Raw genomic sequence first — 15,650 nt, forward strand, 5'->3', positions numbered from 1 at the left:
GACCCTGTGTGTGCTCATTTGCATGTCATTACCCAGAACCATTGGCAGCAGTGGAAAAAGCACTGTATGCTAAGAGATAATGGGGAAGGGCAGGGTTGCAGACCTGCCTGGGACATATGAATGTGCCTCACAAAAGTTATTTGTATTTTCTGTACGTTGTACGGGGGAGGGTTTTTGTCACTTTTTTTACTCACCATAACTAATATAATGTGTGGTAAAAACGACCTGGCATCTTGGGAGGAATCCGGCATCTCCTGGATGGGTGAAGTGTGTCGAGTGAAAATGAACCTTCCTGTGCAGGATCATATATCGGCTCCGCACGCTTCCAATCCCTATACAGATTCAGGACATTAAAGCACCACATATAGCAATCTCTATATATGGGACTATAAACAGCATAGAATAGCCAGCGCCCCGCTGACACTGCCGGGGAACCTGGGGAGAGTTAGTTTTTCGGACCACTTAACTTTGTTATATCTCTAATTTGTGTAATTAAATAACAAAATGCCTGTTGATTAGTTACCAGAATGCATTCGCTGTTGTTAAAACATGACACAACTGGAAACATAAGGGATTATTTATTACGGTCTGATGGTAAAAGGGCCATTTGCATCTGTAAGTCCTCGTCTCTCCTCCTGCTCTCCTAGGGATAAAAGTGTGGGTTTTTTTTGTTTTTTTTACCAAACTCCTTATTTTGTGCATTATGGAAGAGTTCAATTCATTTCTGTTTGTTCTTGGAAATAAAGCTGGAGATTCAAAGAAGACGCCATCTCTGTAGGAAAGAAGGGGGTGAGTGTAGCTGCGTGTCGCAGCGTACTAAGCCCCAGGAAGCCCAGGACGGAGCAGCACTGTATGCAGAGCGGAGCCTCAAGAGAAATCTTCCGATGGTGTAAAAATAATGCATCAGCCTGTGCTGTGAATGTTAATATTAGGGGTCATTGCTGCGGTTTGGGGTGTATATTAGGTTCTGAAAGGGATGTTCTGGTGAGCGTGTGCCGGGGTTAGCAGAGCTGGTGCCACTGGCAGGTTAAATTATCCATTTTATATAATTTATTAAAATACTAGCTGAGAGACCCGGCGTCACCCGGGATGTAATGTTCCCGCTCCTCTCTCTCTCCTTTCTCCTCCCCCCTCTCTCTCTTCCCCTGTCTCCCCCCTCTCTGTTAGTCCCCCGTTCACATCAATCCAGTCCCCCCCCCCTCCCTCCTTTACAGCTCCGTTCCCCCCTTTACAGCTTCATGCAGTGTGTGTGCGTCAGTCAGTGTGTGTGCGTCAGTCTGTCTGACGCACAAACACACACACACAGACTGAGTGACGCACACACACAGTCAGTGTGTGCGTGCGTGTGCGCGTCAGTCAGTGTGTGCATGCGCGCGTCAGTCAGTGTGAGCGTGCGCGCGCCAGTCAGTGTGTGCGTGCACGCGTCAGTCAGTGTGTGCGTGCGTCATTCAGCGTGCACGCGTCAGTCAGCGTGCGTGTCAGTCGGTGTGTGTACGCGCGTCAATCAGTGTGTGTGTGTGCACGCGTCAGTCAGTGTGTGTGCGTGTGTGCATGCCAGTCAGTGTGTGTGTGCGCGCCAGTCAGTGTGTGTGTGTGCGCGCGTCAGTCAGTGTGTGAGCGAGTCAGTGTGTGTGTGTGTGCGCACGCGTCAGTCAGTGTGTGTGCGCGCGTCAGTCAGTGTGTGTGTGTGTGCGGGTCAATGTGTGTGTGTGTGTGTGTGTGCGCGTCAGTCAGTGTGTGTGTGTGTGTGCGTCAGTCAGTGTGTGTGTGTCAGTGTGTGTGTGTGTGCGTCAGTCAGTGTGTGTGTGTCAGTGTGTGTGTGTGTGTCAGTCAGTGTGTGTGTGTGTGTGTGTGCGTCAGTCGGTGTGTATGTGTGCACGGCAGGCAGTGTGTGTGCGCGTCAGTCGATGTGTGTGTTTGTGTGTGCGCGCATCTGGGTGTGTGTGTGTGTGCGTCAGGCAGTGTGTGTCAGCCAGTCAGTGTGTGTGTGTGTGTGTGGCAGGCAGTGTGTGTGCGTCAGTCAGTGTGTGTGCGTGTCAGTCGGTGTGTGTGTGCGCGTCAGTCGGTGTGTGTGTGTGTGTGCGTCAGTCAGTCAGTGTGTGTGTGTGTGTGTGTGTGTGTGTGTGCGTCAGTCAGTGTGTGTGTGTGTGTGTGTGTGTGTGTGTGTCAGTGTGTGTGTGCGCCAGTGTGTGTGTGTGTGTGTGTGTGTGCATCAGTCAGTGTGTGTGTGTGTGTGTGTGTGTGTCAGTGTGTGTGTGCGCCAGTGTGTGTGTGTGTGTGTGTGTGTGTGTGTGCATCAGTCAGTGTGTGTGAGTGTGTGTGTGTGTGTGCGCATCAGTCAGTGTGTGTGTGTATGTGTTTGTGTGTGCGTGTGCGTGCGTCAGTCAGTGTGTGTGTGTGTGTGTGTGCGTCTGTCAGGGGTTGTATGCGTGCATCAGTCAGGGTGTGTGTGCGTGCATCAGTGAGGTTGTGTGTGCGTGCGTCAGTCAGGGTGTGTGTGCGTGCGTCAGTCAGGGCTTGTGTGCGTGCGTCAGTCAGGGTGTGTGTCCGTGCGTCAGTCAGGGGGTGTGTGCGTGCGCGTGGCAGGCAGTCGGTGTGTGTGTGTGCACGTCAGTCACCCTGTGTGTGTGCGTCAGTAAGGGGTTGTGTTGTGTGCGCGGGCAGTCAGTCAGTGCTTGTGTGTGCGTCAGCCAGTGTGTGTGTGTGCGTCAGTCAGTATGTGTGTCTCAGGCACTCTGTGTATGTGCGCGTTAGTCAGGGTGTGTGTGCGCGCATTAGTCAGTGTGTGTGTGTCAGTCAGTGTGTGTGTTTCAGACAGGCAGTTCGTGTGTCAGTCAGTGTGTGTGTGTCAGTCAGTCAGTGTGTGTATGTGTGTGTCAGTCAGTCTGTGTGTGTTTCAGACAGGCAGTTCGTGTGTCAGTCAGTTTGTTGTTCTTGTGTGCCCCCCCCCCCTCTGCTTTTTCCTCTGCCCGGCCGCGGGGGGAATAGTGGTGGTACATGCTGGCGCTCCCGGCCGCGGGGGGAATGGTGGTGGTACATGCTGGCGCTCCCGGCTGCGGGGGGAATGGTGGTGGTACATGCTGGCGCTCCCGGCCGCGGGTGGAATAGTGGTGGTACATGCTGGCGCTCCCGGCCGTGGGCGGGGGTTTGTGGGGTGGTACCTGCAGGTGCCCCCCGGTGCTCCCGGCTCGGCCGCGGGGGTTACCTGCTTGCTGGCGCTCCCGGCGGTAATACGGGGCCCGAGGAGAAGAGCCGAGTGGGCAGGCGGCATGTGAGAGGAAGCGGTTATTCGGCAGGAGTTTGGCTGGCGGCGTGTCGAGAGGTGAGGGGGAGGAGGCTTGCCAGCGGCGCCGAGGAGCGGGCGTCACTGCCCGCGGGTAGTGGCGCTGGGGTTTGCGGTGAGGGGCGGTGGGGGGTTTGCGGTGAGGGGGACACAGGGGTGTGTGTGTGTGTCTGTGTGTGTGTGTGTGTGTGTGTGTGTGTGTGTGTGTGTGTGTGACACTGTTAGACCACACCGGCCAATGAGAGGTGTGTGGGGGCTGGCGGGCCAAAGGAGCCATCTCATTGGCCTGAGGCGGAGTGACAGGCCAAAGGTCCAATGTGATTGCCCCTAGACACAGGGACATACAATGGTTTCAAAAATATAGATATAAGATTAAAAGGCTTCTATTATTAGCAGCGCCCTTACTGTATAGCCAGGGAAATATTTCCTAATTTCATCAAACTGCACTTTTGTCTTATTTTGGATGGGTAAAACAAATGCTACCTGGGAAACCAGAAGCCAAAGACGCTATTAAAAGAGTGCTTTGTATGCCACATTCATAACAGGTTTATGATATATTATAAAAATAGATCCTTTTTTCTTGAATAATATCAAAGTCGGTTAGTAAATAAGCACAGATACTGAGAGACGGGCTATGTTTGGGTTTGTAAGTACATAGAATCAGTACCACTGAGAATCATCACACTTGGACCTTATTACATGAACAGCACTGAATGAAAAGTCAGACAAGTCTCAATATGCATGAATGAAGCGCAGAACTTTCTTCTCGTCAACAGTTTGGTCTACGACGGTGCGAACGTTGCGTGGGATTTGAGGAACTAGGAAGAGAGGAGAACACTGGTTAGACATTATGGCCTAAGTCGTCTTCTGCCAGAAGACACCCTTTGCCTCAGGAAGAGGCACTGTAATGTGTCTAAGGCCGCGCGTATAGTGCAGTTGATTGCGACGGCGACACGACGGGTGACGTCACCCGTCGCCAGAGGCGAAAGTTATATTTCGCTGGGCGGCGGCGTTGCGGGTTTCCTGGCATTTGATTGGTTCAAGGGCTGTCACATGAGGCGACAGCCCTTGAAAAATCAAATTTTGCCGGCTACCAGTTTTCGCGATGGCGACGTCGCTCTGTCGCATTGTCGTCGTCGCGCTTACTATAAGCGCACGCGGCAGCGGCAATGCATTTGTTTTCAGGCGACGTCGCGTCGCCGGCACTATAAGCGCGACCTTATGCAGAAAACTGTTTGATAAATATGGCCTTCTAGGTTCTTCTAATGGAGAAGTGAAGATTAAGGTTTAAAAAGTACTTTGTTCTATGGCATGGGCAATACATAAGAGAGAAAATATCCTACTATTTATTGGGAGATATAACATGGGAACATGGGAGATATAACATGGGAACATGGGAGATATAACATGGGAACATGATAAACATGGTCAATTTGTGCCCACTTAAACTTATGACATGTCTCTGATATGTGTCATTGATTAACAGCCAAGCAAATGCCTCTTGATCAGTTACCAGAATGCATTGTCTGTTGTTAGAACATTACACAACGGAAACATAAAGGATTATGTATTAAGGTCTGATGGAAAAAGTGCCTTTATTATTTTCCTTTTACATCCGTGTTACCTGTGTGATTACATTAATTCTCCCAAACATGGAAAAATCCATTGTAGAAGTAAATCTGTGTAACTGCTGTACAATATAATTATTTGAAAATCTTTTCTACGAGTAGGCTTGTTCAACTTCAGAGAAAACTAATAATGAAAACTAATAGAGGACGGAAGAAAAATACACTTACCGTCTTTGTAGGACCGTCTGTTGGGAAGAAAAGAAAGACATTAATAGAGTCACTTTGAATAGAGGTGTGCAAATAAACGAGTATAGACATTTTTATATATGGAGGATTGTGAATGAAAAGCCAGAGGGGTTATCATGCAGAACAATGATATCATTCTGCAGCAAACACAATGCAGACCTCAGAAATGTCTGAGGAGAAGTGTCTTCAGATCTTCCGATTGAAACATACATATAGCAACCAAATGATTGAGGTATAAAGATGATCAAACTGATCTGTAGAGTTGTAGGAGCTATATGGGCACTGGTCTTGAAAGTGGGAGATCCTGTCTCAAGGCTTATCACCTTTGGCAAGTCACTTTGGCCCATATTTACCCAATAAGGCCCACTCTGGTGCTGTAAGACACACTACGGTCCAGTAAAGTAAATGGGCCATGCCATATCTATCATTACCGGAAGGTGTCTTATGGAGTTAAGCTTTTCAGGGCAGTGGTGTTTTATGCCTGTGTTAGCATTGCTCATACTGCCCCTAATGTGGTTATTCTCTAGGGAGAAACATTGGGAATTTGGAAGTGTATAGGTAAACCTAGTATCATTACACAATGCAGCATAGTTCCAAAATTGAGCTATGTTTCCTCTTGAAGAGACACCTATGACGGTGGTGAGTACTGGTCCTCCTCATCGCTCCAGTTATGGTTCTACTTACTGGGCGTCTTCACCCTCCAGCAGGCGTCTGTAGGTGGCAATTTCCTGCTCCAGACGGCTCTTCGCGTCCAGGAGGAGTTTGTGCTCATAGCTTTGGCGTTCCATGTCTGATCGCAGTTCGGCAAGCTGAGTCTCTACACAACCTATCATCTCCTGTAGCTGTGAGAGCTGGAAGCAGTACCGGCCTTCTGTCTCTGCCAAGGTATTCTCCAGTGCTGATTTCTGCAATGGAGAAGAAGACAGGTATAGGATGGTGCCAGTATCAGACACTTCTTCTGCAGATTTATGAATAATTGGGAAGATAGGACACAGAGACCACGAGCACACACCTAAATTCCAGTTTAATTACTGCTTCTCAAGAAAGCATAATGAAACCCTAATAATTACACCCATCCCTAGCGATTGACAATGATCCTTAATGAACTTACAATTACTCCTAGGCTCTCACCAACTGAAAGTTCTTCCGGGCAGAAATGTCCCTCTTCCTATGATAACGTTCATATATGGTGCACACAATGCATCTGTGTTTATACTGTATATTATACTGTATATGATATTTCTGAAGGACCTCACCGTGCTCAGTTGAGCTTGCAGCTCAATCTCCAAGTCATGGAGAGTGCGTCTGAGGTTGGTGATCTCACTCTTGCCAGACTGGATCTGTTCACCATGGCTTGAGACTTCCTTGTTCAGTTGTTCTGTCTGAAAGGGGAGATAAAGATTGAGTAGACTCGTCTAAGGCACATACATCTTTACAACACAATGCCAAATAGCCAAGGAGAAAGCACCATGATGTCCCACCTTGTTAAGATACCAGGCTTCAACTTCCTTGCGATTCTTATCAGCCAGGACTTCGTATTGGTCTCTCATGTCAGCCAGAATCTTGCTCAGGTCCACAGTGGGAGCCGCATTCATCTCCACATTCACGTGGCTACCAACTTGTCCACGCAGACAATTCATTTCCTGCAGAGCAAACAGAGCCCCGTGGCTTGGTTACCTAATATACATTTGAAGGATGCTACAATCTTCTCTCTATTCATAATCACACATGACATGAGTTATATGAGTCCTGGCCTATTCTAGGTATCACTGGATTTAGCCGTTACAAATTGGACTCCAATACTATTTCCTATTCTTTCAAGCTCTACATTATGGTTAAACGTCTAATTGTGGGTCTTTGATTATGTTATCTAAGTAGGAAAGAGAAGTAACACTAAGGGTAATATGTTGTAATTAGATGATTATTTTGAGATTTAAGCTCTGAGCTACCCAGAGTACTGCCTATTATTTATTTTAAGATGTATTGTGCTTGCATTGTTCTGCAGTATATATTGTACCTGGTTTGCATCAGACGTTTGAATAATTAAGTGACCCCCAGATATGTGACTTGTGGGTGTCCAAGAGCATGCCATTAATTGTAGTACTGTTCCTACTGTATAATTACTCCTGCCAAAAAGTCCTCACATTGGAGTATCTGTCTCTAAATAGCAGAACTGTCCAATTGCTAGGGACTTAATGTTTTCTCGTCACACTTTGATTTACTTCTTGAACATATTGTATGCTGCCCGCCCTATGCAAAACACAACTTGACCTACCTCTTCATGGTCCTTCTTCATATAAGTCATCTCCTCCGTCAGGTTTTCAACCTGGACCTCCAGGTCAGCCCTGGTTAGGGTCAGCTCGTCCAGGACTCTGCGCAGGCCATTGATGTCACCCTCGACACGCATAAAGAGGGACACCTCAGTCTCATACCTTGATGGATTAAGGTGGATAAAGGCCTTGTTATTATTGACCCAATTTGTATAAATACGAACATCTGCTCATCCATGTCCCCAATAAACCATTTAAACTGCATGCCAAGTAGATCTACAATGCACATACACATGTATGTAAACACCCGTTCACACTCAAAGGCCCCAATTCAACATGCTGTGAAGCTGCTTCTCCATGTTAGAGAAGACCATCAATGCTGGTGGTGCCTTTCCGTGCCTTCTAATGCATAATAGGCAGCCTTTTTGTGGGGAGACTGTTCTGCTCGGGGTAAGGATGACTTCCAGCGCATACCACTGAATAGCATTATTTCTATTTTTATAAATCTAAATCAGGTCTGAGTTCTTACTTGGCTCTGAAGTCATCTGCTGCCAGCTTGGCGTTATCAATCTGCAGAACGATGCTTGCATTGTCCGTGGAAGAAACGAGGATCTAGGAATTGGAGAAACCCACACACATTACCTGGGGCTTTACAGGAAGGGGGTTACTGGTTTACATGGTCAAATAAACATCTCCCCCTCCTCACAGACTGACTCCCATTGACCCTGATAGGAGCTGAAAGAGTAAGTAAGCATTGCATGTTCATCCATCGCCAAAGCGCAGGAAGGAGATTAACTAGAACATAACTGAAAATCAAGATTTCCCTGTGTGTGAGGTCAGCGGCTCTGTATATAAGGTCAGCTGCTCTGTATATAACAGAACAACCTTTATAGTATTTAAACTTACTGTTATTAGTTACTATGCTCCCAATGTGTGATAGGAACGCAACACGACATTGGAGAAGCGATGATACTTCTGTAATATTCTGTAGCTGAGAGGTTGCATTTACTCCTCATACTGAATGTGAATTGTGTGTCTAGTAGAATAAAGTTATCTTGCACATCCATTAATATATAGACTATAGTCATGTGACTATCTCCAATTACATGATTATGTCACATATATGTAAAAACATATATATAGTTACATAGTAGATGATGTTGAAAAAAGACATGTCATTAAAATGCAACCTATGCTAATTTTAGTTATCAGATACGTTGTCCTATATTTGTATTTACAGCATATTGATCCAGGGGAAGACAAACACACAACCCCAGTGAAACATTATGTAACTGCCCTTACTGTAAAGAACCCTTTTCTTTGTTGCTGGTGAAATCTCCTTTCCTCCAACCTTAAGGGATGGTCCAGTGTCATTTGTACTGCCCGTGGGATCAATAGTTAGTTTGAAAGCTCCTTCTATTGTCCCCGAACATATATGTGAATAGTTATCATGTCCCCTCTTAGACGCCTCTTGTGTAATGTAAACAAATACAATTTAGCCTCTCCTTATATCAGATTTCCCATCCCCTTTATTAATTTGGTGACTCTTCTCTTCACTTTTTCTAGTTCCATAATGTTTTTTTTATGGAGTGGTGCCCAAAACTGCACTCCATATTCACAGTGTGGTCTTATTAATGCCTTATACAGTGGCATAATTATGCTTCCCTTCCATCTATTCCCTGTTTAATGCAAAATAAGATCTTATTTGCTTTTGGTAGCTACTGCCTGACATTGGGCACTGTTGCTAAACCAGCAGTCTACAAGCACTCCTAAATCCTTCTCCATCAAGGATTGATCTAATGTGCCCCAAATAATTTGTAAGGTCTATGCTTGTTTCCAAAATAGATAAAATTATATTTACCTGCATTATACCTCATATGCCCTGTGTGTTTGTGTGTATATACCTGTGCCCCATTTAATTTGTAAGACGCCGGTTTATGCTTGTTTCCAAAATAGATAATTTTACCTGCATTACGCCTCAATTGCCATGTGTGTGTGTGTTTGTGTAAGAGTAAATAGATGGTCAGTCAGTTAGGTATATATTATAGACATATGGGGGATTTGTCAGAAAGATAAGTTCATACCAGTACATGAGGGCTCAAGCAGGGATGTATACTGTATGTATATAGGGAAGGATGTATGGTACCCATTTCCTCAGCATCTTCTTACCTTGTTGCGGAGTTCCTCAATCAGCTTGTAGTAATGGCTGTAGTCAACGTCCGGGACGGGTCCATGCTTCTGGTACCATTCTCGGATCTGATTCTCCAGCTGGGCATTTGAATTCTCCAGGGAGCGCACCTTGTCCAGGTATGAGGCCAGGCGGTCATTCAGATTCTGCATGGTCTCCTTCTCACCTCCTCCCAGAAGACTATTCCCACTGTCAACCCCTCCATTGCTACAGCTAGAGCTATAACCACCGCCATAGCTAGATCCATAGCTGCCACCTATTCCACTGGAAACCAGCCTACTGGTGGAGAGGGAGATATTTTTACCACCATGGATGCTTGATGCCCTGTGTCCATAACCACCCAAGCCCTGGCCCTTTGAGGATCCTGAAGAGGAAGTGGTCTGCCTGATGCTGCAAGAGGACATGGTGTAATCACAAAGCCTTTCTATCTAAGTGCCAGCAAGATAACGTGATGGTTGAGTGCAGGGAATCCTCTGCCTTTATACTGAGGGATTTGGGTGTGAGTTCCTCTGAAGGATTGGCACTTTAGCAAAGTCATCAGCTTTACAATACATATAATAATTATACATATAATAACCCAGAAATGTCTCACTGTTCCCCTCGCCCCTTCTCTTTTCCCAATCAACGTTCGTACACAAAGAGCGTTCACTTATCTGGGAGGTGGTATTGTGTGCATGTGCTGCATTAGTGCCTAAAACAAAAGGTCTGAGTCAGGGAGGCTCCCGGCCCCAGGATATGCTTTTTACATTTGTATTCACTTAACCAGGTAAGAAGGATGCTGTCACATACACCACCTCCCTAATTCATTTGTACTGTACGGTGAAATCTGAGCACTTGTGTTGCTCCAGAAAAGAAGCCCTGTCTTAGTCTTTTTATTAATGCCGTTTCTTTATCCATTTAGCTGAGTAGGGCCTGTGATGGTAGGGGCAACCTGGCACGCATATTACAGGTTAAGCCCACTGGTTACCCCTGCCTGTCAAGATGGCTGCCTATGTTTTAGGCTCATATGACTATCTGACTGTAGCCAAAATGGCTGACAAAATGTATTCCTGTGTTTTCCCAATGTATGCAGGTGGTGGCACATTGAATAATCGTACTTCCCGAGCCTGCAATCTCTTACAATTATTAAATCTCTTACGATTATTCAATCTATTGGTCCCGTTTATGTCTCCTTTTGAAGTTGCCATGACCAAACATACCCGCAAAAGATGGGGGCAGTGAACAACAACCTCTTCTGCTTCCTGCGCACAGGGGTGTTCTAATTAGGAAAGCATTCATTGACAAACTATGCCATATAGAATTCTGCCACCCCTGAGGGTTAGATGAAAATTTGAAAAATTGATAGTTGGCAATGATATATAGACATATACTGTATGTCGGATAAAGTGGTTTTCTTATCTGTTCCATCATTAATTCTGAAAATATCAAATATGCGAGTGACCAAGGTCATTTAACAATGGATTACAGTAATGTCTGTAGTAATGTATCTTGCATTAAAGACACCCTTTTTCAGACATACTTTATTGAATGTAGTCAATGCCCCCCCATAGGCAAAGACATTCACTTTGCCATCAGCCGGACAGGCGATGAACCGCAACCAAACAAATCAGAATTCAGTCTGACATATAGCTGTGAAAATACTGGTGTGAATGACAACTCGACAGCTTGCTGAGAGTTAAATAGAATGTACATTGATTATATTAGACTTGAAAAACGAGAGATGTCCCGCGCTTTTGTTGAGTGAAGCGGGAGAGAACAGCCAGCTACATCTGTAGGTGGCAACTTGTTTGGATCAAATACCTGGTGAGAAAGGGGTTAGGTTTAAAGAGAGCGGGAGGGGGGACTGTTTGAGATCTCCTGTGTGGAGAAGATAGAGATTCAAGGAGAATCTCTGGGGTGCATCTCGTCAGAGTGCGATCCCTATTGGAGTATCGTGATCTGTAATTTATATTATCCAATATCTGTAATATTTGTGGGGCATCTTTGTTGAAAGATGTAAGATTTGTAACATATTCTTGTGGGAATATATCCACGTATTGCAATAGATTTGAAGCTAGTAAATTGATTCCCGAAATAATAGGAAGTCCAGGAGGATATTTTTTAGGAGGATCTTTGTAAATTTCTGGTAAGATATATAGGATTGGTACCACGGGGACTTTAGTATTTAGATCTGTATATTCTGACTCTTTAAGGATACCCACGTTTCATCCTTTCTCGAATAAAATGTTCTGTTCACTCGCAAAAATTTCAGCTAGGTTTTTGTTTCTCCAATTTTGGCTATATTTCTGCCTTCCAACAATCTGTAAACTTCCCTCAAATAGAATAAAAACAAGATTAAACTAAAATCATATTTAATCTAGCTGAGTCAGAAATCCAAGCACTTAATGAAATTAGGAATAATGACAAAATAGTTATCAGGGCGGCAGACAAGGGTGCAGGTACCGTAATAATGAGTAGGGAAAACTATTTGAGGGAAGTTTACAGATTGTTGGAAGACAGAGAAACATATATAAAATTGGAAGAAAAAAAACAACCAAAGGATCATGTAAGTCAAATTAAGCGTAAAGATAGAAATTTGGGTTGGTTGAAGAAAAAACTAAAAGGTTTCTTTAAATGTTTAAATTGTAGAAGTTCTACATTCGACACCAAAACATCTAAGTGTACAAAAGAGTTTTTTTCTCCAATGAATATGTTTTTCTGACAATAAATATGACATCAAAGAATATATTTCCTGTGGGGGGTGAAAAAGAGAGAGGTGGGAGTGAAGAAAAGAAAGAGAGAGAGTTGGGGTGTGGGGAATGAGAGAGAGAGAGAGGTGGTGGTCTGGGAGAAAGACACGGGTGGGAAGAATAGAGCGAGGGGTGTGTGTGGGAGAGAGAGAGAGGTGCGAGATAGAGGGGGAGGTGAGAGAGAGGGAGGACGGAGAGAATGTGAAGCTGTCTGCAGCCCTGAGTACCGGCACCTCTGTTTTGACAAAATTGCACAGGGCAAGCGGCCCTTTTTCGAATACTTATATTTTAATACGAATAATAATAATAACCTTTATTTCATATAGTGCTTTTCTCTGATTGGGGCTCAAAGCGCGTCACAGTGACAGTATAGTGTGCGTTAACCAGCATTGTACATAGGAATGTTACAGACACACTCCCTGCCCAGATGAATTTACAATCTGTGTTTTTTTTCTGTTTTAGGTGGAAATGTTTCATATTTTTCCTTTTATGTCACGTTACTACTGTTTGCACAAAATAAGGTGAAAAGGGTGTAGTGAATCAAGTGACACAATATGTGTGACTTTATATAATACACAGTGATCAGCGAATGAACAATAGTGAAATAAAAATGAAGGGAAGGGACTGTCTTCGAGGGTCCCAAAAGGATTCAAGTTTTCTTCAAAATCCAGGGGGAGCATGGGAGAAATACAGCAGAAAAAGAAAAACGATCTACAATAAGTGTAGATGCAATTAATTAGTGAGTTATTAGGAAAACGTGGCTCCTATATGTTGCCTACTCTCCATGTGGCAGGTTTATATGGGCACATCCAAAACTGTGGCAATCTGTTCTTTATATATTGAAATCGAGTTGCTGGTAACTCAGTGAGAAGAAGCAAGAGGAACCATTGCGCTGATCAAAAAAGGTATGTACTCTCACCACCACCGTGCCCTCTGGTATCGCCGATGGTCCTGGAGTGGCGTCACAGTCCTGTTTCGGCGTCTCTCTCGGGCTCCACGGTGTCCTGGGAAAATCCCTCCTGCAGCTATCAGCTGTTCCGAGCGGGGTCTCAGCCCTACCCACGTCTCCCTGGGCTCCGCGACAACACGTCCGGCGTCACTTCCGGTTTCGGCCGCATAACGCGTCTATGGGTGTGGAGTATCGCAGGAGGCCAACACTCTACGCGTTTCGCTTCCAGTACGTTTCAGTAAGCTTCATCAGGAGTGTACCTCCCCCCATCCATATGCTGATATTTCTAGTTGCACCAATTAATATACAATAAACACATCTGCGCAATTACATTACAATATATTATTAACACAAAGACAACAGTGGTACTGTGACCTGAACTGAACCATCTAGACGAGACACTTTAAGCATATAGACTTGTTGTATGATTCCTTCTTGCTAATAGAAGGATAGAGAATGGACAATTTAGTAATTCATTTCTAATAGGACATGGGCATTAATAATAATAATAATAATAATAATTAATTATTATGATGAGCCATTCTATGAATATACATTAGATGACATCTTATTATTTGTTAACATCTAGAATGATTGTATATCTAATGACTACATATTGAGAACTATAGATTAATATACATTAACTACTTTAGTAGAGGTATGATCTTACTTAGTATACAATTGATCACTTACTGTAAGATGATGAAATTATATATCTTGTTAGAGACGTTGTTTCTTTTGTAACCCATACACAATTATGGATTTGTCTCTATTTAATTAACTTTATATTAAACACTGCAGGAGTATAAGGAATGAAGGACATGACCTGAAAATTATATTAGCTATACTTAACTTTACTGTATTAATTCGAGATGACTACCCTATAGGGAAGTTACTGATTTTATTCTGAACCGAGTGAGTTAGTAAAGCTTATGATCAATTCATAATTCTCTTATATGAATTAAGGATTGTTGAAGGGATAAATCCTGGGAAATATTCTTCTTCTTATTTTATGGGTGTAAGGAATCGGGGAACGCGTCTTCTGCGGTGCGCTTTCTCCTTACCTTCCACTGCGCAGCCTCTTGCTGCAAGGATTCTCAGGGCACGACCCTTTCCCACCTCAGTAACGGGGTCCCCCGCCTTGTTCGTGGTGAGCGAAAGCGTTACAACGGGGGAAATTTCAATATTTGAAATCTCATCCACATGATATCAGACATATTTATATTCACAATCAATTGACAGAGAATTTCTCTGACAAAAAGCTCTTTACAATCAAGGTATCCTAGGCAGAAGTTGCAACAAATACCCTACATATGGAGTCGCAAAGAAAATGGAGAAAAAGACAAGCGGAGAGGTTAGATACGCAACATTGTAGATATTATCAGTACACGTAAGCATATTTATATTATAAGCTTGTCTATATGTGCAGGCATGCTCTTATCCATATATACGCTTACCCCCCATGGTGTTATAGCCAAGAGTTAACGTGTGGTCTCAGTGACAAAGATGGGTGACTTCGTTTTTATAATGTTGGTTCTTTGCAAGAATGGTAAGCAACGCGCAATTCTTTTTATAACACTGCCTCTGTATCAATTTGGGCAAGAATGATTCATGATACAGCTGTACCCCGTTATAACGCAGGTCCCTGGGGTCCACTGAATGAAAACGCATTATAAGCAGATCCGTGATGTAGCGGACCGCGCTGTAACGGGGTTGAGCTGCATTATATTAAATATCATTCAATTTCTACATTGAGACCATTTGGAATCAAGGTTTTTAATTTGTAAAGCCAAAAGGTCTCCCTTTTACTCAATCCTTTACTTCCGTCCCTTCCTCTCCAATGCTGCATAACCTGCTCAATTGCTGTTATTTTCAGTCCTTTTGGATCTCCCCGATGAGCACTTGCAAAGGCCGGGTTGTCTTTCCCACATATTGTTGGCCGCAGTGGCATTCAAGTATATACACAGCATGATCTGACCTGCAGGTAATATGGGTATCTATGGTATATACAGTAGATTTTTTTTGTCACATTTGATTTCAATCCAAATCTGTCTTTTGCCCTGAATGGACAGGCTCTACAGGTGGTACATCCATGGACGCACTTATTTTGTGACAGTCACCCTTTATTGGCTATTTATGTCCTAAACGCGCTCGGGTCAATCTGTCTTTGATGTTCCTAGCTTTTTTTAAAGATGATATTTGGCCTTTCAGGGATGTTGTCTCTTAGAATGGGATCATTTAAAAAAAAAAAATGCCCCAGTGCCTATTGGTAATGCTTTTTATCCTTGGTGCTACTACAGTTTGGAAACAATAACCTTGATACTTGAACATCCGGGGGGCCTTCTGAATGCAAAGAGGCAGTTGGATTCTTCTTCTAATGCCTCGGACGAAAACACGTTTAAGGTTTACAAGATGCA

At 44.1% G+C, this 15,650-nt stretch overlaps 1 protein-coding gene across 1 annotated transcript in view; it reads right to left on the minus strand.

Moving 5' to 3' along the window:
* LOC142473063 (keratin, type I cytoskeletal 19-like) overlaps positions 1 to 10,017 on the minus strand; it is a 35,075-nt gene extending 25,058 nt beyond the window's left edge. Inside the window, exons 1-7 of the mRNA XM_075580225.1 lie at positions 9,537 to 10,017; positions 7,897 to 7,979; positions 7,373 to 7,529; positions 6,579 to 6,740; positions 6,354 to 6,479; positions 5,782 to 6,002; positions 5,080 to 5,096 (exon numbers count right to left, since the gene is read on the minus strand). Coding sequence (XP_075436340.1) covers positions 5,080 to 5,096; positions 5,782 to 6,002; positions 6,354 to 6,479; positions 6,579 to 6,740; positions 7,373 to 7,529; positions 7,897 to 7,979; positions 9,537 to 9,959 — 1,189 coding nt within the window. The 5' untranslated portion in view covers positions 9,960 to 10,017. The remainder of the gene's footprint in view (positions 1 to 5,079; positions 5,097 to 5,781; positions 6,003 to 6,353; positions 6,480 to 6,578; positions 6,741 to 7,372; positions 7,530 to 7,896; positions 7,980 to 9,536) is intronic.
* Positions 10,018 to 15,650: the final 5,633 nt, after the last annotated feature.

Source organism: Ascaphus truei, chromosome 23 (genome assembly GCF_040206685.1).
Source record: "Ascaphus truei isolate aAscTru1 chromosome 23, aAscTru1.hap1, whole genome shotgun sequence".
In the NCBI taxonomy this organism is placed as follows: domain Eukaryota; kingdom Metazoa; phylum Chordata; class Amphibia; order Anura; family Ascaphidae; genus Ascaphus; species Ascaphus truei.